We start from the raw sequence: 23859 nt of genomic DNA, 5'->3' as shown, positions 1-23859 counted from the left end.
AGCTTGTGTGTGGGCTGGGTCATCTTTGCCCTGCACGTGGGGGTACCTTCCATGCGAGGCGTGCTCATCAGTGCCCGAAATGAGGCAGAGACTGCGGTCATGTGAAAAATCTAACATTAAGTCAGTTCCTGAACTTAACTTTTATATGTGGGTTGCATTAGGAGGGATGTGCTGTCCACTCCACCAGTCCCTTGTTATTCCACTCCCAGTAGCAGAATGGGGTCCTACTGTGTACTTATTATCTATCCACCTCCCATACCTCTTGACCAGGCCATAGGTCTCCATAACGTAGGTTTTAATATGGTTACTATGCGATACCGACCAATAGGGAGGGATCCAGAACCTTGACCCCCTCGCTATTGGAGGACATGTAACCTTAACAGGTACTGTGCCCAAAAACTGATTGTTTGTAACTTGAAATTTTTCTGGTTACTCTTAGCAACTACACTCCTCTTCATGACTTGCTGAGTTAACCCTACTTCATACACCTTAGTGCTTAACGGACCCTTTAGATGCGCCAGAACCAACATGTACCCTTTTGAATAACTTCAGACCAGCCTCATAACAGTTAATGTAACTTTACTGAAGGAATGTAGCATAACAGTTCAATGTGAACAACATCTTTTCCCTGACTCTAACTATAGTAGTGTGACACCCCAGGCATACCTTTGTGAGGAGAGAGTCCATTACAACACTGTCCATGAGCCTGTGATGTTTGTGATTTTAATTCCCTTTTCCTTTTCAACTTAATGACAACGTAACGTGAAAGACATTTGTTTGAAATCTTTGCAAATGTAATGATTTGAGTGGTTTGACGTTGTAGTTAAAACTTTGCAGAATATGGCAAAGTCATTTAATAAAATAAATATTGCTAAATAACACTAAACCTCTGTAAACTAGATAATACTGTGTGGTTAAACTGGCTTTTTATTTAAAGAAATGTAAAAAAAAAAAAAAGGCTTAATCTTCCTATATTTTTGTTAAGATATGACAATGTAAAGTGAAGGCAAAAGTGAAATATTGCTCTAAAATGTATTCAGTCATTTTACAGCAGCTCGGTAGGGGGATTTTACACATTGCAGTAAACAGTCATTTTTACACTTTATTTAGTTTTTGTCCCTTCTTTGTATGAAAAAAAAAAATTCTCTCCATGGCTATACCGTCATGCTGTCATTGTGAGCACTAACCACTTTCATACACTTTTGAAGCAATCACTCACTTTGACGTGTGTGCTGTAGTACTGAGAAATATGCATCTCTCTCTCCGACATTCTCCTTTACGGTTGGTGATAAAACCAATGGAGCAGCTCTAGTAGTTCCCTGTGTGGTATAGAAGCAATGGGATATTGTGTGCTTCAGAAAACTCTCAAGTGCTTTCTCTGACATTTTGTCTCTACTAACTGTTATTTTTTCCTTTTGCAGTTCGTTTCACGCGTCACTTGAACGTAGTCTCCATAAATGCCTTTGATGATGAAACTCTAACAAAAATATTTTGTTCTATTGCTGACTGGCACTTCAGCAAAGGATTTGATATTGCATTCTTGAGGTACTTATATATTATATATTTATATGGTCTGTTGGTTCTTTAGTGCTGTACTGCAATTAACTCTTCAAGGACATTGGGGTTGTGTTAGAGACAGGGTTCAGTAGAAGAGCTGCACCCTGATAAGCTGAATCCTATAGCATCAGGGAAAAATCTGTTTCCCATAAAATGTCTGTTGGAGCACAATCTTGCTTTTTCAAGTGCAATCTTATAAGAAATCTTGTAATTTGAATTTGCACTTAAGGACCCATACACTCATTGACACATACAGTAGGTGTCAAACTAAATTATCAGAAACACCATATCAAACTTTGTACATGGACGTACTAGGATGAATGAAGACTATTTTTCACCTATACGGTAAATAAAGGTTGGAACAGAGAAGAGGAGAGGATACTTGATAGGTATCCTTTGGTTGGACTTTTAAAGGCATACGAAACAGCAAAATATAGAAAAATAACAATGTTTATTATGAACATGCAATACATGTATAAAGCAATGAGATGTTAAAAATCATATAAAATGATACAGCGTATACAATGGGTCCTTTTGTATCGACATGTTTCACCTTTAGGCTTCTTCAGGACTCAATAAAGGTATTCAAGGTAACAAAAAAGAGAACGAATCTCACTGTCATGCAGGAGAAAGCCTCATATACAGATGTCCAAGTAGTATGGATGAAATAGACTACCCACAGGAGGGGTTATTTCCTGGTGTTAATATGCAGACGATTGGAAATAGCCAAATCTGATGATCAAAAATAGATCAAAAATAGTAACCAAATGGTTCGTGAACAAGGGCAGAGCACTGCCAAACAGAGTGATCCGCGACCGGTAGCCACATCACAGGGTACTAGGGCAACACAGCCAGACTGCCATAATGGCCAGCATGTAAGGAATCCTTTACATAGACAAGTAGATTGTCCCTATGGATTTATTTCCGGCATAGACAGATATTAAATAGCCCCTTGGAGACAGCCTTCCACTAGTCACAAAATAAAGGTAAATAAAGGTAATCCTGCATATTAAGCAAAGTTCAGTGATGCACTTCAGCACACGCATAACCAAACCTCCATGCATGGTAAGTCTCTTGAAGTGCATTCCATCACAGACTAGGACTGAAGCTTCATTTGGGTGCTATCCGGATTTCAAGAACAATAGTCCTAGTTCAATCCTGTATTGAAGTCAGGTTGGTTCCTTGATTGTACAGTTTCTTTATTGTGCATCACGGGACATAGAGCCACAGTAATTACTGTATGGGTTATATAAGCACCTTTAGGTGATGGACACTGGCACACCCTAGACAGGAAGTTTAGCTCCCTAAATAACCCCTCCCCTTACTGGGAGTACCTCAGTTTTTTCACCAGTGTCTTAGGTGTTGGTCACGAGTAAAGAAGTGCTGTGCTGAGCTCCGTTGGAGGAATCTTTGCTGGGGCAAGCCATGCAACCGGATCCATTCAAAGTGTCTTTTCCAGGCCAAATCGAATGGTACCCAGGCCTCGTGTCAGAAGAAATGAGTTTCTGCCTGTAACGCTTCTCTTTTTAGAGAGCTGATCCAGTGTTTGGGGTTTTTTTTTGCCATATTTCCTGGCGGGGTGCTTTACAAGCCCAGGAGTGTGGATCCCCAGATAAAAAAGGGACCCTGGTTCCTGAAGGTGTTTTAACGAAGCCCGCTGTGAGTGGTCAAGATTGGGTCTGTTTGGTTTACCACAGAAGGGGAGAAACAAATTCCCCCCAAAAATAGGGGCTCAAAGGGATGTCCCTCAGGCTCTGAGGACCCTCCCTCTGCAACGCCATCTCCCTGAAAGACTTAAGGAGTCTGGTCAGAGCAGGTTGTCAGGGGCTGCAACTGCTTCTGGCATTTCAGCACCTGTATATATTACTCAGGAGGTGTTTTCCTCAGCCATGAGGGGATTGGAGGAAAGATTAATGGCCTTAATCACATCTTCACAAAGTGGAAGAAAATGCATTAGGTTCCCTTCTACCACCCAGAACCCTCAAACAGAGGAACACTGGGAGAGGGAAGATGAATCCCCCTCAGGGGACCTGGAAGAGACTGATGCTGGTGCATTCTCTTACTGAAATGGAGTGCTCCACGTTTAAGTTACAAATAACTGAGTCGGTTGAAAAGGATGCTTTTCCTGTCCATTCATTGCTGGAAAAGCTTAAATATTCTGAGTGGGATCACCCAGATAAGCATTTTTTCCCTCACAAAAAGTTTTCAACAATTTATCTTATGGAGGAAAAATTTACTAAGATGTGGAGTATACCAGCAATTGACGCTGCTATATCCTCTGTAAATAAAAGTTTGACTTGTCCTGTTGACAACGCTGACATGCTTAGGGATCCAACGATTAAAAAGTTGGAATTCCTGTTAAAAAAATGTTTTTCCTTTGACAGGTTCAGTAGCTCATCCTGCAGTGGCGGCAATTAGTGTGTCAGCCCTTGAGAGACCACTTGAAACAGGTGCTCAAGGTTTTCCCTGAACAGCAGGCCCACAATTTAGCCGAGCTGCCAGCAGCTTTGTGTTTTGCAATTGATGCAATCAAAGATTCTATCCTTGAGACCTTTCGCCTTATGTTTTGGGTTGGTGCATATGCGTAAAATCTTATGGTTGATAAATTGGTCAGCCGAAGCGCCATGCAAAAAGCTCCTGGCTGGTTTTCCTTTCCGCAGTGAAAGGCTGTTTGGGGACAATTTGGACAATTATATCCAAAAGATGTCAGGTGGGAAAAGTACCCTTTTGCCAGTTAAGAAAAGGAGTAAATGGCCCTCATTTAAACAGGCTCTTTTTCCAGTGCTAGGGGCATCAGCCTCCAGGCAGTAGTGACAGCCTCCACCATTAGGTTCAAGAGGTAAAACTCAGAGTCAACCCCAGGGACAAAAGAAATCCTGGGGGAGGAAACCTACAAGACAGAACGTTAAGGCCCCTTTACGAACGGGCACCCTTGCTCGTTCGAGTGGGGGGAAGACTGCTACAGTTCTCAAGTGCCTGATTTTCAGGACAGATGAGTGGCCTCCACAATAAATCTAGGTCAAGGGTAGGGAACCTTGGCTCTCCAGCTGTTTTGAAACTACAAATCCCATCATGCCTCTGCCTCTAGCAGTCATGCTAGGGTCTTGCAATGTCTCATGGGAGTTGTAGTACAGCTGGAGAGCCAAGGTTCCCTACCCCTGCTCTAGGTTATAAACTGGAGTTCCGAGAATTCCCGCCTCCTCGTTTCCTCAGATCAAATGTTCCCAAAGACCCAGAGAAAAAGAAGTCTCTCCTTCAAGCGTTAGGCCGACTTTTGTCGCAAAAAGTGATCATGGTGGTTCCCATGGAAGAGTAAGGCCGCGTACACACGGGCGGACTGTCTGCCCAACTAAGTCCGTCAGACAATCCGACAGACAGTCCGTCCTACTTTCGAAGGAACGGACTTGACCACACACGATGAACAGACAGTCCGCCGAAAGCTTGCGCGATGACGTGTACAGCACGTACGACGGGACTAGAAATACGACGTCCAATACACTGCAATGCAACCTTTCGCCGTGTAAATCCTTTCTGAGCATGCTCCATACTTAGTCCGTCGAACTAGCCTACTCACGAGCGGACTGTCCGCTGAAACCAAGTTTGGACGGACAATATTACGTAAATTCCGAAAGACTTAGTCCGCCAGACTGTCCGCCGAAAAAGTCAGCTGAAGCCCACACACGAGCAGATTGTCCGCTGAAACACGTTTCAGCGGACCAAGTCCGTCAGACAGTCCGCCCGTGTGTACGCGGCCTAAGGGTTGGGGTTTTAGTCAAACCTTTTCACAGTGCCAAAACCAAATGGAGAAGCCAGACCCATTTTAGATCTCAAAGATCTAAACCCGGTTCCTGAAAATTCGATCTTTTCACATGGAATCAATCCAATCAGTAGTCTCCATCCTACAAGGAGGAGAACTTCTGGCTTTAATCAACATCAAGAATGCATACCTGCATGTACCTATTTTCCCCGCTCATCAGAAATATCTGCGTTTCGAAGTGGAAAAACATAATTTTCAGTTTGTAGCTCTACCTTTTGGTCTAGCTACTGCACCTTTGGTGTTTACAAAAATCCTGGCCCCTCCTCTGGCTAGATTAAGGGCCCAGTGTATAACAATTATAGCTTACCTAGATGACCTGCTCTTGAAAGACCGGTCAGTAGCCCACTTAGACCAAAGCTTGGTCACCAGTCCACTACCTGGAATACCTAGGTTGGGTCCTCAACCTAGAGAAGTCTTCTTCAAAGCCAGTAAGAAGACTAGAGTGCTTGGGTCTGGTTATAGATACAACCCAGAAGAGGGTGTTTTTACCCCAGGCAAAGATCAGCGCCACAGAGGAGCTGGTTCAGGTGGTAAGGGCAAAGAAGGGTCCTTCTATTCGCCTTTGCATGAGGTTGTTGGGAAAGATGGTGGCTTCATTCGAAGTGGTTCCCTATGCTCAGTTTCATTCGAGAATGCTACAAAACAGTATCCTGTCTGCCTGGAACAAGTGTTTTGGCCCCAAACTGGAAACAGCTCGGTACCTTGTTTCTGTCCCCCTGGCCAAATTAATTCTTAATACCGTATATACTCGAGTATAGGCCGACCCGAGTATAAGCCGAGGCCCCCAATTTACCCCCAAAAAACTGGGAAACCTATTGACTCGTGTATAAGCCGAGGGTGAGATATGCCTGTCCATCCCTGTGTGTGTCCGTCCATCCCTGTGTGTCCGTCCATCCCTGTGTGTGTGTCCATCCATCCATCCCTGTGTGTGTGTCCATCCATCCATCCCTGTGTGTGTGTCCATCCATCCATCCCTGTGTGTGTGTCCATCCATCCATCCCTGTGTGTGTGTGCGTCCATCCATCCATCCATCCCTGTGTGTGTGTGTGTGTGTGTGTGTGTGTGTCCATCCATCCATCCATCCCTGTGTGTGTGTGTGTGTCCATCCATCCATCCCTGTGTGTGTGTGTGTGTGTGTGTGTGTGTGTGTGTGTGTGTGTGTGTGTGTCCGTGCAGCCTTGTGTGTCCAGCCTACCTGTGTCCCGAGCGGTCCCGTCCGGTCCCGTCCCGAGCCTCCGTGTCGTCCCGTCCCGAGCCTCCGTGTCGTCCCGTCCCGAGCCTCCGTGTCGTCCCGTCCCGAGCCTCCGTGTCGTCCCATGCCAGGATCGCCGCTCTTCGTCGGCGCCCTGGCGGCCATTCCCCTGTTCAAAAGCCGCGCCTCCGCCTCCGCCTGTGATAGGCGGAACACTCAATTTCCCAGCAGTCAGTGTCCGAGGATGAGCCGATGTCCGTGATAGGCGGAACACTGACTGCTGGGAAATTGAGTGTTCCGCCTATCACAGGCGGAGGCGCGGCTTTTGAAAGGTAGAATGGCCGCTGTCTGTCTGCTCGACACGCTGTTCGGGCAGTCAGACAGCGGTGACTCGAGTATAAGCCGAGGGGGGCACTTTCAGCCTCAAAAAAGAGGCTGAAAATCTCGGCTTATACTCGAGTATATACGGTATATTATAAACACTGACACACACGTAGTTCAGTATTCTATAGCAGATACTTCTGCTTTTTATTTCCTGAACTCCGGCTGATATACAGTGAGCCGTATATATTACTATCAAATCAAAAATTGGATAAAAGACAGCGTGTACAAACCACAAATTATACATATTCATTATTGTGACGAAGGTTAAGCTTTTTAGCTGGGTCATGTCTTAAAAAGGTAACAGCAAACTACGGTAGCTAAAATAGAGTCTTGTTCCCAGCCCCTTCCTCTTGGTTGTACTGTCACGGTGGCCGAGAACAGGCTCAATTCTTCTCTTTGATGTTGCTCTCTTTCTTTTAACTCTTGCAGTTTCACATGAAGGGAGAAGCTGGCAGACATCTTAATTATGATTAAGGTTGATAACTGATAATGAAAGATAAGCACTTATATCTATAAGAGTACCAGAAATAGGCATTTCACTTATAACACTCATGATCACATCCATTACACAAGAAAGTCCAGGCACTAGATTTTCTGATGCGTTTGTCGCCAATAGTGTGTCAGAGCCTCAGTTGGTGGTTGATACCTGAGAATCTGCGGAAAGGGAAATCCTTCTTACCAGTTACCTGGAAGGTGGTAATAACAGATGCCAGCCTTTCAGAATGGGGAGTAGTCCTGGAAGAGACGACTGTCCAAGGGAAATGGTCCAGAACCGAAAGGACCTTACCCATCAACATTGTAGAGATTCGGGGCAGCGTACCTAGCCCTAAAGGCTGGACATTCAGGTTGGGGGGTTGTTCTGTCAGGATCCAATCCGACAATGCCACAGCAATGGCTTATATCAATCACCAAGGGGGCACCAGAAGTCGTACAGCCCAGGGAGAGGTAAACCAGATCCTAACCTGGGCAGAAAAGCATGTGCCGTGCATATCAGCAATCGTCATTCCAGGGGTAGAGAACTGGCAGGCGGACTACTTAAGTCGCTAACAGTTATTCCCTGGGGAATGGTCCCTTCACCCCGACATCTACCTGGCTATTTGTCAAAGATGGGGTATGCCAGACGTCGATCTGTTTGCGTCCAGGTTCAACAACAAGGTCGACAACTTTGTGTCAAGAACAAGGGATCCACTCGCATGTGGAACAAATGCATCGGTGACCCCCTGGGATAATTTCTCACTGATTTATGCATTCCCTCCTATTCTGCTGCTACCACGAGTTCTTCGCAGGTTCAAGCAAGTAAATAAGAAGTCGGTGGTTCTTGTGGCCCCAGCGTGGCCCAGAAGATCTTGGTATGCAGAAATAGTAAAGATGGCGTTGGGGCCCCATGGACCCTACCACCACATCCAGACCTGCTATCGCAGGGACCAGTGTTCCATCCTACCTTACAAACACTAAATTTAATGGTTTGGCTATTGAAACCCACATTCTGAAGAATCACGGGCTTTCAGGCTCAGTGATATCTACCTTGATTAACCAGTTGCCGACCGCCGCACGACGATGTACGTCGACAGAATGGCACGGGCAGGCATATGGGCGTACCTGTACGTCCCTGCCTTCCCGCGGGTGGGGGGCCCGATCGGGCCCCCCCCCCAGTGCCAGCGGCGGTCGGAATCCGTTCAGGAGCGATCCGGGATGAGGGGGGGCCATTCGCTCATGGCCACCCCCTCGCGATCGCTCCTGACGAATGGAAGTGCAGCGTGACATCACTTCCTCTCCTGTAATGTAAACACAGGCAGAGGAAGTGATGTAATCTCTCCTCCGTGCCTGTATTTTTCGTTCCGGCACCGAGGAGAGAGGATCGGTGAGTTGCACCAACACTACACAATACAGTAGAACATGCCAGGCACACTCTCACCCCCCCTTCACCCCCTGATCACCCCCCCCAATCACCCCTGCACCCCCAGTCACAGTGACACCAATTGCATTTTTTTTTTTTTGCATTGGTGCCATTTGTGACTGTAATAACTGTTAGGGCAGTTAGGGTTAGCCCCCTTTAGTTCTAGGGTACCCCCCTAACCCCCCCAATAAAGGTTTAACCCCGTGATCACCCCCCGTCGCCAGTGTCACTAAGGCTGGGTTCACATTGCAGCGGTTTATGAGAACGGATGTGATTCGCACCGCACTGCAGTGCAAATCACATCCGATCTCTGTGCGATTCGAGTTCAGCCATACAGATAGTATGGCTGAATTCGCATCGCACCCGCCGCAATTTTGCACGGGACACTCCCAGCAGTTCGCATAGGGCAGTGTGATGCGGGAACCCGCCGCGGATTCGTGGCGTTCCCGCATCGCTCCAGTGTGAACCCAGCCTAATAAGCGATCGTTTTTCTGATCGCTGTATTAGTGTCACAGGTGACGCTAGTTAGGCAGGTAGGTATTTAGGTTCGCCGCAGCTTTTCATAGCGCCAGGGACCCCCATATACTACCGCATAAAGCCCCCTGATTGCCCCCCTAGTTAACCCTTTCACCAGTGATCACCATATAACTGTTACAGGTGACGCTGGTTGGTTAGTTATTTTTTTATAGTTTCAGGGCACCCGCCATTTATTACCTAATAAAGGTTTAACCCCCTGATCACCCGGCGGGTGATAGAAGTTTGAGGGTCAGATAAGGTCTGCGTCGCCCCAGGCAGCGTCAGGTTAGTGCCAGTACCGCTAACACCCACGCGCAAAGCATACACCTCCCTTAGTAATATAGTATCTGATCAGATCTATATTAGCGTCGACAGCAGTTTAGGTTTCCCAAAACGCATTGTTAGCGGGATCAGCCCAGATACCTGCTAGCACCTGCGTTTAGCCCCTCCGCCAAGCCCAGCCCAGCCCACCCAAGTGCAGTATCGATCGATCACTGTCACTTACAAAACACAACGCACATAACTGCAGCGTTCGCAGAGTCAGGCCTGATCCCTGTGATCGCTAACAGTTTTTTTTGTAGCGTTTTGATACAGTCGCTGACAGCCTAGGTGCTTTTTTACCTGTGAGTCTCACTAGTGTACCCCTAAATTTAGGGGTGTCTACTTTCCAAAATGGGGTCATTTTGGGGGGGGGTTTGTGCCATCTTGGCATTTTATGGCCTTCAAAACTGCGATAGGTAGTGAGGAGTGAAATCAAAAATTTACACCCTTAGAAATCCTGAAGGCAGTGCTTGGTTTTCGGGGGCCCCGTACGCAGCTAGGCTCCCAAAAAATCCCACACATGTGGTATCCCCGTACTCAGGAGAAGTAGCAGAATTTATTTTGGGGTGTCATTTCACATATGCCCATGGCATGTGTGAGCAATATATCATTTAGTGACAACTTTGTGAAAAAAAAAAAAAAAGTTTGTAATATTCCCGCAACTTGTGGCAAAATATAAAATATTCCATGGACTCAACATGCCTCTCAGCAAATAGCTTGGGGTGTCTACTTTCTAAAATGGGGTCATTTGGGGGGGGGGTTTTGTGCCATCTTGGCATTTTATGGCCTTCAAAACTGTAATAGGTAGTGAGGAGTGAAGTCAAAAATGTACGCCCTTAGAAAGCCTGAAGGCGGTGCTTGGTTTTCGGGGCCCCGTACGTGGCTAGGCCCCCAAAAAGTCCCACATATGTGGTATCCCCGTACTCAGGAGAAGCAGCAGAATTTATTTTGGGGTGTCATTTCACATATGCCCATAGCATGTTTGAGCAATATATCATTTAGTGACAACTTTGTGAAAAAAATAAAAAATAAAAAAAAGTTTGTAATTTTCCCGCAACTTGTGGCAAAATATAAAATATTCCATGGACTTAACATGCCTCTCAGCAAATAGCTTGGGGTGTCTACTTTCTAAAATGGGGTCATTTGTGGGTCTTTTGTGCCATCTTGGCATTTTATGGCCTTCAAAACTGTAATAGGTAGTGAGGAGTGAAGTCAAAAATTTACGCCCTTAGAAAGCCTGAAGGCGGTGCTTGGTTTTCGGGGCCCCGTACGCAGCTAGGCTTCCAAAAAGTCGACCACACGTGGTATCCCCGTACTCAGGAGAAGCAGCAGAATGTATTTTGGGGAACAATTCCACATATAACCATGGCATGTGTGAGCAATATATCATTTAGTGACAATTTTGTGTAAAAAAAAAATATATATTTTTTTTTGTCATTATTCAATTGCTTGAGACAAAAAAATTAAATATTCAATGGGCTCAACATGCCTCTTATCAATTTCCTTAGGGGGTCTACTTTCCAAAATGGGGTCATTTGGGGGGGTTTTGTACTGCCCTGCCATTTTAGCACCTCAAGAAATGAGATAGGCAGTCATAAACTAAAAGCTGCGTAAATTCCAGAAAACGTACCTTAGTTTGTAGATGTGACAACTTTTGCGCAAACCAATAAATATACAATTATTGACTTTTTTTTTTACCAAAGACATGTGGCTGAATACATTTTGGCCTAAATGTATGACTAAAATTGAGTTTATTGGATTTTTCTAATAACAAAAAGTAGAAAATATCATTTTTTTTCAAAATTTGCGGTCTTTTTACGTTTATATCGCAAAAAATAAAAATCGCAGAGTCAGTCAAATACCTTTAAAAGAAAGCTCTATTTGTGGGAAAAAAAGGACGCAAATTTTGTTTGGGTACAACATTGCATGACCGCGCAATTACCAGTTAAAGCAGCGCAGTGCCAAATTGTAAAAAGACCTCTGGTCATTGACCAGCAAAATGGTCCGGTCTGAAAGTGGTTAAAGCAAGAAAGCCAGCTTCCAGAGTCATTTATTATAGAGTCTGGAAGGCATATATGAATCCAGGGGTTGGCATTCCAGAACGTATGTCATAGGTAGAATCCTTGCCTTTCTATAAATGGGGTTAGAGATGAGCTGGCCTTGAGTACTCGGCCTTATCGGTATTGTTTCAACGTCCGCTTGCTTCGCATTCTTTGGTCCTGAAGCTTTATACAGGGGGTATCGTGACTTAATCCACTGGTTAGAGCACCCCTGAACCCTTGAGATTAGAATTTAGTTCTGTCGGCATTACGGAAACAGCCTTTTGAGCCAATGCAACATATTTCCTTGGTCCTTTTGACAAGGAAGCTAGTTTTTCTGGTAGCCATTTCTTCTGCAAGAAGGGTATCAGCATTGCCAGCTCTTTCTTGTAAAGACCCATATTTAATCATTCACAAGGATAGAGTAGCATTGCGTCCTCACCCTAGCTTTCTACCGAAGGTGGTTTCAGGTTTTCATCTAAACCAGGATATTGTTCTGCCTGAAGGTCCTAGAAAAGGACAGGCAGCTTCAAAATCTACTATTGCTAAGTGGATTTGGCAAGTAATTATTCAAGCTTATGGTTTGAAGCGGAAAGTTCCACCTTTTCAAACCAAAGCGCACTCCACCAGGGCTGTTAGTGCTTCATGGGCAGTGCATCACCAAGCCTCCATGGCTCAAATCTGCAAGGCCGCAATTTGGTCTTCAGTCCATACATTCACCAGATTCTATCAGGTGGATGTAAGAAGGCATGATGATATCGCCTTTGGGCGCAGCGTGCTGCATGCAGCAGTATAGGTCCTCAGGTCTGATTGTACCCTACTTTTGTTTGAGTCTCCCTCCCCTCAGTTAGCATTGCTCTGGGACATCCCATACAGTAATTACTGTGGCTCTGTGTCCCATGATGTACGATAAAGAAAATAGGATGAGGGGAGGGGTTATATAGGGAGCTAAAATTCCTGTCTAGGGTGTGCCAGTGTCCATCACCTACAGGTGCCTAGATAACCCATACAGTAATTACTGTGGCTGTGTTCCGTGATTTACTCCAAGAAAAGGATTTTACAGCTAAACTGTTCTAAAAATCTTATTTTTTTAGCGTGTAAAGCAAATAAGAATCTGCTGTCGTTTGTAAACCTTGGTGGTTATCTTAGTATGCTGTATACTGTACATCACAAAAATGTAAGAAACATGCAACCCCTTAATTTCAATGACCTCAGTGAGCTTTAGCTCTATCAATCCTTATTTAATCCCTGTCCACATCAAACACCTGAGCTTTAACTACAAACATTTATCTCTTTTCAAAACACAGTAATCTCTTTTCATGCTGTAACGATTTCACAAAGCACTTGCTATGAAGCAGCTTGATTTCCCATTTGGTAAAAAATCACTATCTTTCTGGTGTGTGGATATAATTTAGCAACAGTGGTATAGAAATGACAATCTAAACACAATTCCTGTTTATTACTAGATTCTTTCCCATATTCAAGGTACAGTAAATAAAAAATATATGAGAAACTAGAGCCAATAACTGTAGATAAGTAAATTAAAGCGGGATTCCGCTGACCTATTATTTTCTTTTTTTGTGTCACATCGCTATACGTTTAAAGTATTATGCTATCACTCACTTCTTGCAGCTTTTAGATCCGTTGCTTGCCGATTTCGTCCGTGAGGTAAACTTATAAAAATTCCTCCCGGCGGTTTCCATTTTTATTGTGGGCATTTGAAGCCCACAAGCACTGATTTCCTGGATGCGGTGAATGCTGTGCTCCCAGCATTCACCGCTCGATCCCGCGCATGCTCAGTGATATCAGTGAGCAGCGCCGTAGAATTTCGGGTTGCCATCACAACGGGCGGCATCGCCGGAAGTTCCCGCCCCATTGTGATGGCAACAAAACATAAACAAACAACCTCGTCACGTGACCGGCGTCTTCCTTCTGAAATCTCATGAGATTTCGGCATGACGGCGTCCCCCACGGATTCTTGGGAAGAATATAACAAAGTTCCCAGGGGTCATTGCAAAGCCGGGGAAAGGCGATAAACACGCCTACTCCCACCGAAGGAGAGCCCGGAAGTCAATATAATCATTTCTGCTAAAAGGTAATTAATGCATAATATTTTTTTTTAATGGTCATTTCTGCATCTATGCTCCAAAGCGATTGGAAGAACATTAAGTTGCAATTTTGAGTACAAAACCGCTTTAAATACTTATGTGTTAGGCCCTAGTATGTGCATGTATGAATGTGTGTTAGGAACCTTAGATTGTATGCTCCTTGAGGGCAGGTACCTATCTGAACGTACAACATATATATATGTAAAGCACTGCATAAATTGACTGCACTATATGTAAGTACTTGTAATAAATAAATAATAAAGATGATATTGCATGCACAAGTACAGACATGGCAACTGCATGACACAATTACATCAACTAATAACAAACAGAACTAACAAAAAAATAAAAATTAAAACTTTAAGACATAGTTCCCCAGTTACACCACGTATCCTTACCAAAATGTAAGCTATTCTAAAGTTATGTGCACTAATAATTAAACAATACCCTCAATAACTTACAAATAGTGAATCTGTGATACCTACATCCCTGGTTTAAAGTGTTAGGAGGGCTCTCCGGCTGTTCTGATGGGGGTTGGAGGCTGCAGTTGAAGTAACAGGTTGTTCGAATGGATGTCTGAAGCTGCAGGGATGGGAAGGAGCAGACGAACATCTCACCTGCATGCCATCGCTTCACAGGCTCTCCTGTCTCACTTATACCAGCCGTTCTCCACAGAACCTGTACAAGACCCACTGCCCCTACAAATGACTAGCATTTTTCTCCACTTCCAAAAGTGAGTTTTCTCCATAGTTTTTTATTATCATGTTTTCACCACACTGTCTGTTTCTATAGGTTGATGCCCTTTTCCTCCATTCATAATAGAAATATATTTGGCTTGGAACAAGGAGTCAATACATGGCCGCCTGCCAGGAAGTAAACAATGACCTCACCTTTGAAGCTCAATAGGATTTGCATGGAACCACTTTCTTATGCCTCATAAATTGAAATAGCAATCCACTCATTCCCTTATTAGGGACATTAAAGCAACAGTTACATTTTGTGGCCATGAATTGATAAAAGCATATTTTCTCTATATGGTCTCTACTCACCATGCATGCTGACTTGTGGCAGCAAACCAAAACCATGACGAGTTATGTAATCGGGTACACCAACAGGATTTTCAGTTTTAGAGATGGAACAGTATTAGGGATGTGTAGGCCTGTCTTTGACATTTAATAGACTAAGACACATAGCCAGGAGCCTGAAAAAGTCACATTGTCCTGTTTTTTCTGAATGCTCTGCTAAGCAGAAAACCAACCATGGAAGATACTCTTAGAGCTGTGTAAAACAACTTTTACTGGCTGTAGACTATTTTTGATGGCAGCAGGAGGTAGTGATCTTCAAATGGGCAACTTCACCAACTATAATTGATGCTTTGGACTGCAGTTTTACTTCTCAAAGTCCTTTAAAAAACAGTGTAGGGAATATATGAAGACTGTATCATACATAATCTGGAGCAGTTGCGCAACCAACCAGCTTCTAGTTTTCATTTTCAAAGCCTAACTGAACAACCTGAGGCTGGAAGTTGAATACAGGGTGTAGCAGGCAGGAGTGTGTAACACACGGAGTCTAGGGGTTCAGGAATATGAATCGTACGTAGTGCAGGCATCTAGTTTATGCAGCATACAGAGTAGAGGAGACATGTGTTTTTACTGTGTATCCTGCAGGGGCCAGGTGTTTGTAATGTACATAATGCAGGGTTCAGGAGTATGTAGAAAATATAGTTCAGGGGTCAGGTGACTAATCTGCATAGAGCAGAGGTTGGAAATATTAAATGTATAGAGTGCAGGAGTCATGTGTATGTAATGTACAGAGTACAGGGTCCAGGGAGGAGTATGTAACATACAGAGGTCAGAAGTATATAAAATGCAGAAAACAGCACCACCTATAATGCATTTCTCTACAGCCCCTTGTACACACATAAATGCATAAACACACACACACACACATATATATAAATACACACTCACACAAACACATACATTGTATACCCATACCTAGACAAACATTGTATAAACATAAGCACACACATTGTTACACACACACTCAATCACTTACCTTCTGGTGACATGACTGGCTGTACCTCAAGCCTCTTTAGTTCACCATGCTCCCACTCTCTCTGCATTTGGAAAGCATGCAGATAGCAGTGGTGAGGAGGAGCACCATGACGGGCGGTGACCTGTTTAAGGCCACCCTCCTTTTGTATAAAACAACTTGTTGGTTAGAAACAAGACAATAAAGAAATATCATGGGCAGCAGCAGTGTGGGGACCCATGGAACCAGTCAAGACATAGGAGGCATATGCCCTGGGTGCCTGTCACTAGCGATGCCCATGTCTTTCAGAATCCCTTTGGGGTGACAAATTAAGGAACAAGATTCTTGGAATTATAGCTCACCCTTCTAAGGCTATGGGACATTTCCAAAAGGTTTATAAGAACAAGAGGTTACAAGGCCTGTAGTGATTATCTATGGCTTAGTTACCTATATATACAGCAGTTTTCACATGCAGAAAGAAAGAAGCAATACTTGAAGTCAGGCAGGAGTCCTGCATTTACAGGTCCTGACAAGGAGCATGCTGACAGGAAAAAAAAGCAGAGAGATGACCTCATCAGGTTGTTTCTGCTCCTTCACTGTCCAGTCACAGGCAGCAGAGAGGTGACCAGGCTGTGTTACTTATTTGAAGCAGAGAAAAGTCAGATGTATAGGCTTGCCAACCTGTGTGACTGACTCTTGGGAGTCAGGGGTGGTTCCGTGGGGTAGTCCTGTGAGGTAGCCTTCGGGCTACAGTTTGGAAACTGGCAGGGGAACGGAGAGCTTCAGTCCTTGTTTCAAGTTATCAATAGGCAGAGAGTCAGAGCTGGCAATGAAAAGCAGGAGTAAATACCACAAGCATCTCCAACTCTGATCCTCCCACTGTATTGGTAACTCCAGCACTGACCACAGTAGAATTTCAGAAAGGCAGTGAGATGGCTGGCCAGACTGTACTTAGTCAGTAGGTGGAGGTGCCCAGTCTCAACGCCATAAAATAGGTGCCTATTTCGTCTCCTTAGAAGCACTTTGCAAAAATAGGCCTTTTTTTTTTTTTTTGCCTGGAGAACCAGCTTTTCCATGAATTTTAATCAATTATGTTGTTCTTTTGCAGATCTGGCAAACTTATGATACAGGCCACCATGGCAATTTACAAAACAGCTGTCGAAAACTTCTTGCCAACTCCATCAAAATCTCATTATGTTTTTAATTTAAGAGACTTCTCCCGCGTTGTGCGAGGAGTGTTGCTGTGTCCCCATACACATCTTCAGGTAAGATAGGATGTACATGAGTAAAAACACCTGAAATAAATGTTTTAAATGATCATTTACAACTCACTCCAGTACTTGATTCAATTAACATACTCTTAGTATGAGACTATTTTAACCTTTAGTCATCATATAAAAAAATCGAACTTTCTTCAAAACACATAAAAATAAGGATTAAAAGTAATAATATATAATTTATTTGCCATACACATACAGTATAAGACATGAAATACTCATACTGTTGAACTCAATCGACTTGTCTTTTTCCAACCTATTTAACTACATAAAATGACAAACTATTAATTATGTACTGTTGATTTTTCTTTTTGTGTATTTCAGGACAATGATAAATTGATCAGGCTTTGGATTCATGAAGTTTACCGTGTATTTTATGACCGTTTAATTGATCCCGAAGACAGACAGATGTTCTTTAACATGGTAAAAGAGACAACATCCAATTGCTTTAAACAAAGCGTTGACAAGGTATGTATGATATACCAATGACTTTTTTTTTATAATTTTTTTTCAAAATGGTGCTGTTTGGCAGAGGTTCTCATGTTTACCTAAGGATTATGTTAAAATGTGGTTGGTGGACAGAATTTGTCTAAAATACATCATCACTGATGCAGTATATTGTGAACACAATTCTCTGGCATTTAAGTAGTTAATTGCTTCGGGAGTGAATAAATATATGAATGCCTCTTTTTAGATGAAGCCTGCCTGGGTTTGATACATATTTTTTGGTGCTTGGTCTCACAGTAATGCGGCTTCATGATGTTATTGATCCAAAAAGCAGACTGCACACTGTAGCATGCATTGTAGCTTGTTTCCATGCATTTTCATTATTCTATTGGGAATCATTGTGCATTAAAATGCACAGAATAAGACATGCCTCATTTTTTAAACTGCACTGCTCTACACCACATAGATCTAAACACTAGACATGGGCGCCGTCAATAAATTCGTTTCGTTCTGTTCCGTTTCGATTCGTAATAAAATTAATTCGCACTTCGTATTTCATGTCCGAAATTCCGTTCTGTTTTGTACGAAATACGAATTTTCGTTAACGTGTACGAACGTTCTTAAAGGCAAAAACATTGCTCATTATGCTTATTATGACTTGCAGAAGACTTCTGTGATAGAAGTCAATGTAAGTTGCCTGAAGACATCAGTGAAGGATTTTCATCCTCTCTGGGCAGGCTGCCAAGAAAAGAACAAAATTATACAATGTTTCTAATTCAATGGGCTGAACTCTGTGTGTAGAAGTTCTCAGTTTAACCATTTAAAGACTAAATCTTTTCTGACACTTGTTGCTTACAAGTAAAAATCCAGTATTTTCTGCTAGAAAATCACTCAGAAGCCCCAAAAATTATATATATTTTTTTTGCAGAGACCCTAGGGAATAAAATAGCGGTTGTTGCAATATTTTATGTGACGCGGTATTTGCGCAGAGGTCTTTCAAATGCAAGTTAGCCCTTTTTTTTCGGTCGACCTCTAGGGAGCACTGACATTAGCAGCATGACATACAGCACTGACACCTGTACCGTGATGTACAGCACTGACACCAGCACCTTGATATACAGCACTGACACCTGCACCGTGATATACAGCACTGACACCTACACCGTGATAGAGAGCACTGACATCAGCACCGTGATATACAGCACTGACACCTGCACCGTAAGCAGCCCCAGGAGCAAGTCGGCATAGCACAGGGATGGTGGGAGCACCTCATAATAAGCAGCCCCAGGAGGAAGTCCGCACAGCACAGGGATGGTGAACTTTACAAACCTACAGGTCATATTTGCAGCCACAAAATAATTACTAGCTGTGCACACATAGTCCCACCACATGGCCAATGACATAACACATGTATGAGGTGAATCTGGGATCGACAACTACAAGCATTCTTTTTTTTATATGTGAAATTCAGAAAATTCAGGAATCTTGAGATAATGGAGGCGAGGGAAGGTCAGAGTAGGCAAAGAAAAGGGTGCAGGAGATGATCACCAGCACCAGCACCGTGATATAGAGCACTGACACCTGCACCATGATAGAGAGATCTGACACCAGCACCGTGACATAACACATGCATGAGGTGAATCTGGGATCGACAACTACAAGCATTCTTTTTTTATATGTGAAATTCTGAAAATTCAGGAATCTTGAGATAATGGAGGCGAGGGAAGGTCAGGGTAGGCAAAGAAGAGGGTGCAGGAGATGATCACCAGAACTTCACATATAAAAAAAGAATGCTTATAGTTGTCGATCCCAGATTCACCTCATACATGTGTTATGTCACGGTGCTGATGTCAGATCACTCTATCACGGTGCAGGTGTCGGTGCTCTATATCACGGTGCTGGTTCTGGTGATCATCTCCTGCACCCTCTTCTTTGCCTACCCTGACCTTCCCTCGCCTCCATTATCTCAAGATTCCTGAATTTTCTGAATTTCACATATAAAAAAAAGAATGCTTGTAGTTGTCGATCCCAGATTCACCTCATACATGTGTTATGTCATGGTGCTGGTGTCAGATCACTCTATCACGGTGCAGGTGTCAGTGCTCTATATCATGGTGCTGGTGCTGGTGTCAGATCACTCTATCACGGTGCAGGTGTCAGTGCTCTATATCACGGTGCTGGTGATCATCTCCTGCACCCTTTTCTTTGCCTACGCTGACCTTCCCTCGCCTCCATTATCTCAAGATTCCTGAATTTTCAGAATTTCGCATATAAAAAAAGAATGCTTGTAGTTGTCGATCCCAGATTCACCTCATACATGTGTTATGTCATTGGCCATGTGGTGGGACTATGTGTGCACAGCTAGTAATTATTTTGTGGCTGCAAATATGACCTGTAGGTTTGTAAAGTTCACCATCCCTGTGCTGTGCTGACTTCCTCCTGGGGCTGCTTATTATGAGGGGCTCCCACCATCCCTGTGCTATGCTGACTTCCTCCTGGGGCTGCTTACGGTGCAGGTGTCAGTGCTGTATATCACGGTGCTGGTGTCAGTGCTGTATATCACGGTGCTGGTGTCAGTGCTTTATGTCACGCTGCTGATGTCAGTGCTCTTTATCACGGTGCTGGTGTCAGATCACTCTATCATGGTGCAGGTGTCAGTGCTGTATATCACGGTGCTGGTGTCAGTGCTTTATGTCACGCTGCTGATGTCAGTGCTCTCTATCAAGGTGCTGGTGTCAGATCACTCTATCACGGTGCTGGTGTCAGTGCTGTATATCATGGTGCTGGTGTCAGTGCTGTATATCACGGTGCTGGTGTCAGTGCTTTATGTCACGCTGCTGATGTCAGTGCTTTATGTCACAGTGCTGGTGTCAGATCACTCTATCACGGTGCAGGTGTCATTGCTGTATGTCACGCTGCTGATGTCAGTGCTCTCTATCACGGTGCTGGTGTCAGATCACTCTATCACGGTGCAGGTGTCATTGCTGTATGTCACGCTGCTAATGTCAGTGTTCTCTAGAGGTCGACCGAAAAAAAAAAGGGCTAACTTGCGTTTGAAAGACCTCTGCGCAAATACCGCGTCACATAAAATATTGCAACAACTGCTATTTCATTCCCTAGGGTCTCTGCTAAAAAATATATATATAATTTTTGGGGCTTCTGAGTGATTTTCTAGCAGAAAATACAGGATTTTTACTTGTAAGCAACAAGTGTCGGAAAAGATTTAGTCTTTAAATGGTTAAACTGAGAACTTCTACGCACGGAGTTCAGCCCATTGAAGAAGAAACATTGTATCATTTTGTTCTTTTCTTGGCAGCCTGCCCAGAGAGGATGAAAGTCCTTCACTGATGTCTAAAGGCAACTTACATTGACTTCTATCACAGAAATGTTTTGCAAGTCATAATACGCATAATGACTGAGATCCGGAATTCGTAAACAAAAGTTTGTATTCCGTACAGAATTCGGACGCACGGCAATTGATATTTCGGATCCTCCCGAACGTACGAATTTTGAGAAATTCGTACGAATTTGAGATTCGTACGAAACGAATCGCACATGTCTACAAAACACTTCTTCCACCCGTTGTAAATTAACTTCCATTCTGTTTACTTTATGCCCCCCCTTATCTACAATTAGGTACTATTCTGTCTACTCTTTTTTTTCTCCCCCTTATTTCATGAACAGCATTGGTTTGACCATTCTCTGAGTAGTCTGAATGAGCTCCCTCACTGTCTCCTAAATCCCTTGTTCCACAATAAGTGCAATTTTCACATCCCTATTCCAAGTATTGGAGTATTGCCTTTGCAAGTTTTTTTTTAACCATTAAATAGATTAAACGTTCATATTGACTGTTGGCTTGCTGCTCTGTGCTGCAAAACCCCCTTATGGCAGTGGCACACATATAGGTCTCAGCTACTGCAGGTCTTACTGGCCACTTAATTTTCACCTCTTTGCAACGGCTCTATGTAAGGTAAGTATTTGAGTGCTCTATAAATTTAGGTTGATAATCAAATTCAGCTACATTTTAGGTGCATTCAGCCTACACTTGAGGTCAGTATAAGATGCTTCTGAGATCATTAGCAGCTCTAAGGTAAACAAAAGTAGGCTGATACAAACCTGTACCTAGAATATGCACACTGTATAAAAGTGTACACAAGTATGGACATATTTTCAACAAGCAGTCAAAGCACTTTAAAACAAACCCCCATCCACCTCTGTATCTTCTAGCATTGTGGAGAAATCATGGTTGTTTTGCAAAGTGGACATATAAATTTGCTTACAGAGAGATGTAATGTGAACAATATTCTGCTGCTACTTAGTGGGCTATTTTGGGAGTAAAGGGTCCCACACCAGGCTTAAAGTATAACTAAAGGCAAGATAAAAAAAAAGAAAAAACAAAAAAAAAAAACACTGTTAGGCTTTTATTGCCTTCTATGTCTCCATTAGTAAGATATGTTTTCTCTAAATTGACCTGATCACCAGTGTTAGCGGAAATGAAAGTGAATCCAAAAATTGGAGCTACCATTAGAACAACAATAGAGGGAAATCTCCCACAAGGTAACCTTCTCCTAGGGTGTTATCTGATGTGGGGAGTAGCCGCAAGAGTCGCCGGGGGACCCCAGAAGACAAGGTTTGGCGCCACTCTGTGCAAAATGAGCTGCACAGTGGAGGTAAGTATGATATGTTTGTTATTTTTTTTAAAAACAAACCCTTACAATCACTTTAAGCTACAGGACAGAAGGGCAATCTCTCTAATGAAACAAAACTAAAACAAATGCCATTGGTTTAAATCTTTATGCTATCCAAAATGGATGTATCTAGCAGTGGGGAGCGAAAGAGAGAAAAAAAGCCAGAGAGGCTGTAATAGAGTTAGAGGAGAATGGCTGCGGGCTCTACACAATTCCCACTCGCCACCCGATTCACTTCTTCCTCCTCTTCCTGGCCACAGAAAAGGACCAATCGAAGGGCAGAGGGAGGGGAGGAATTTGGGACATGTAATTCCGCAATTCCAGGAGACAGGCTGCACCTTTGGAATGACAGAGAAAAACTACAGCCCCATTATGCTCAGCCAAAGTTGGGGAGAGAGCAGGAGCCTGGAAAAAAAGCTGACAGGGCAGGGAGACCAGGCACAGAGTGGAGAGAGGACTGTGCTAGGGACACCATCAGAAGAGAGAAAGGCCAAACGTCCCAGTACCATATACTGTATTTAAAGTTTATTGCTGGCCTGCTAATTTTAGTATTGACTTTAGTTAGTGCCATAAAAAGTGGGGTTTAGTAAGTTTAGCATACTACTACTAGTCTGCTTAGCGGGTCACAGTCAACTTTATTTGCTATGGTGTACATTATGTTCTACTGCTGTTTATACTAAGTTTTTATAATATACAATATAAGAAGTATGTTTATTTTAAGGCGGGTGTGTGTCTATTTACTGGCAATAATCCACAGCCAGTGTAAAGGTATTTTCCACATATGTCCTAATACGTTTGCAGTGATTTGCACTTATCCAGGTGTGTCAGAGGGATAAGGTTGTTCTTGGAGTTAAGGTGCAGAAAAGAAAACCCAAAGCAGCTCCTTCGGGGGTGGCAGTGCTGCTACATTTATGTGTACTTAACTGCAGTTGACTGCCTTGCATAAGCGTATCTAAACTCAAAAAAATGTAAAACATATTGCAGCATATCAGTCTATAAATGTGGAGGTTGCATTCATTTTATATTTTTAGTCTTTTTTCCCTTTATTTTTCCCTGGCGATCTGGCCAGTAACACACTTCCTGCCTTAGGGTGGCTCTACTCTATGGAGGAGCAATGAAGCCACCCTTGGACAGCAGCATTGTCAACCTGTGGAGAGGGTAATGTTAGATGAACTAGCAAATTTATTTTGATTTAACTAATAAACCTGAATTCCAGAAAAACTGTTACTGCAACAATTTTTTCCTTTACATAAAGTTTTCACATAAAGGAATAAAAGCTGACTATTATAATCACCCCATACCAGTGTTAAATGGTGTATCTCAACACTCTGGTTGCCACTTTTGCGGAAAATAATGTAAAATAAGTAAAAAAAAAATTAAAGAAATGCAGCCACTGCATTTAAAGTGTGGTAAGCTGCAAAATATAAAATTTTTGCTTTTTGGATTTAGATACGCTTTAGCTGCAATTTAGTAATCAGAGACATTCAGCACCTGGCATTGTGATGTGACTGGGGAAATTGGATTAAAGGGCAGACTGCAAGTCCATTGGTAGGTAACACAGTTGAGAATTATGTTTTTCAAC

The 23859-nt window shown here is 43.3% G+C and overlaps 1 protein-coding gene across 1 annotated transcript in view; it reads left to right on the top strand.

Moving 5' to 3' along the window:
- Positions 1-23859, top strand: part of DNAH3 (dynein axonemal heavy chain 3) — a 730495-nt gene that overhangs the window by 586113 nt on the left and 120523 nt on the right. Inside the window, exons 44-46 of the mRNA XM_077448990.1 lie at positions 1422-1545; positions 16974-17130; positions 17467-17610. Of these exons, the coding sequence (XP_077305116.1) occupies positions 1422-1545; positions 16974-17130; positions 17467-17610 (425 nt within the window). The remainder of the gene's footprint in view (positions 1-1421; positions 1546-16973; positions 17131-17466; positions 17611-23859) is intronic.

The sequence above is a fragment of the Lithobates pipiens genome, unplaced genomic scaffold, assembly GCF_037356315.1.
Source record: "Lithobates pipiens isolate NorthernLeopardFrog02 unplaced genomic scaffold, aLitPip1_a1.2 Scaffold_22, whole genome shotgun sequence".
Classification (NCBI taxonomy): Eukaryota; Metazoa; Chordata; class Amphibia; order Anura; family Ranidae; genus Lithobates; species Lithobates pipiens.
Note: the sequence above shows the minus strand (reverse complement) of the source record. Positions and strands in the feature narration are given on the sequence as shown.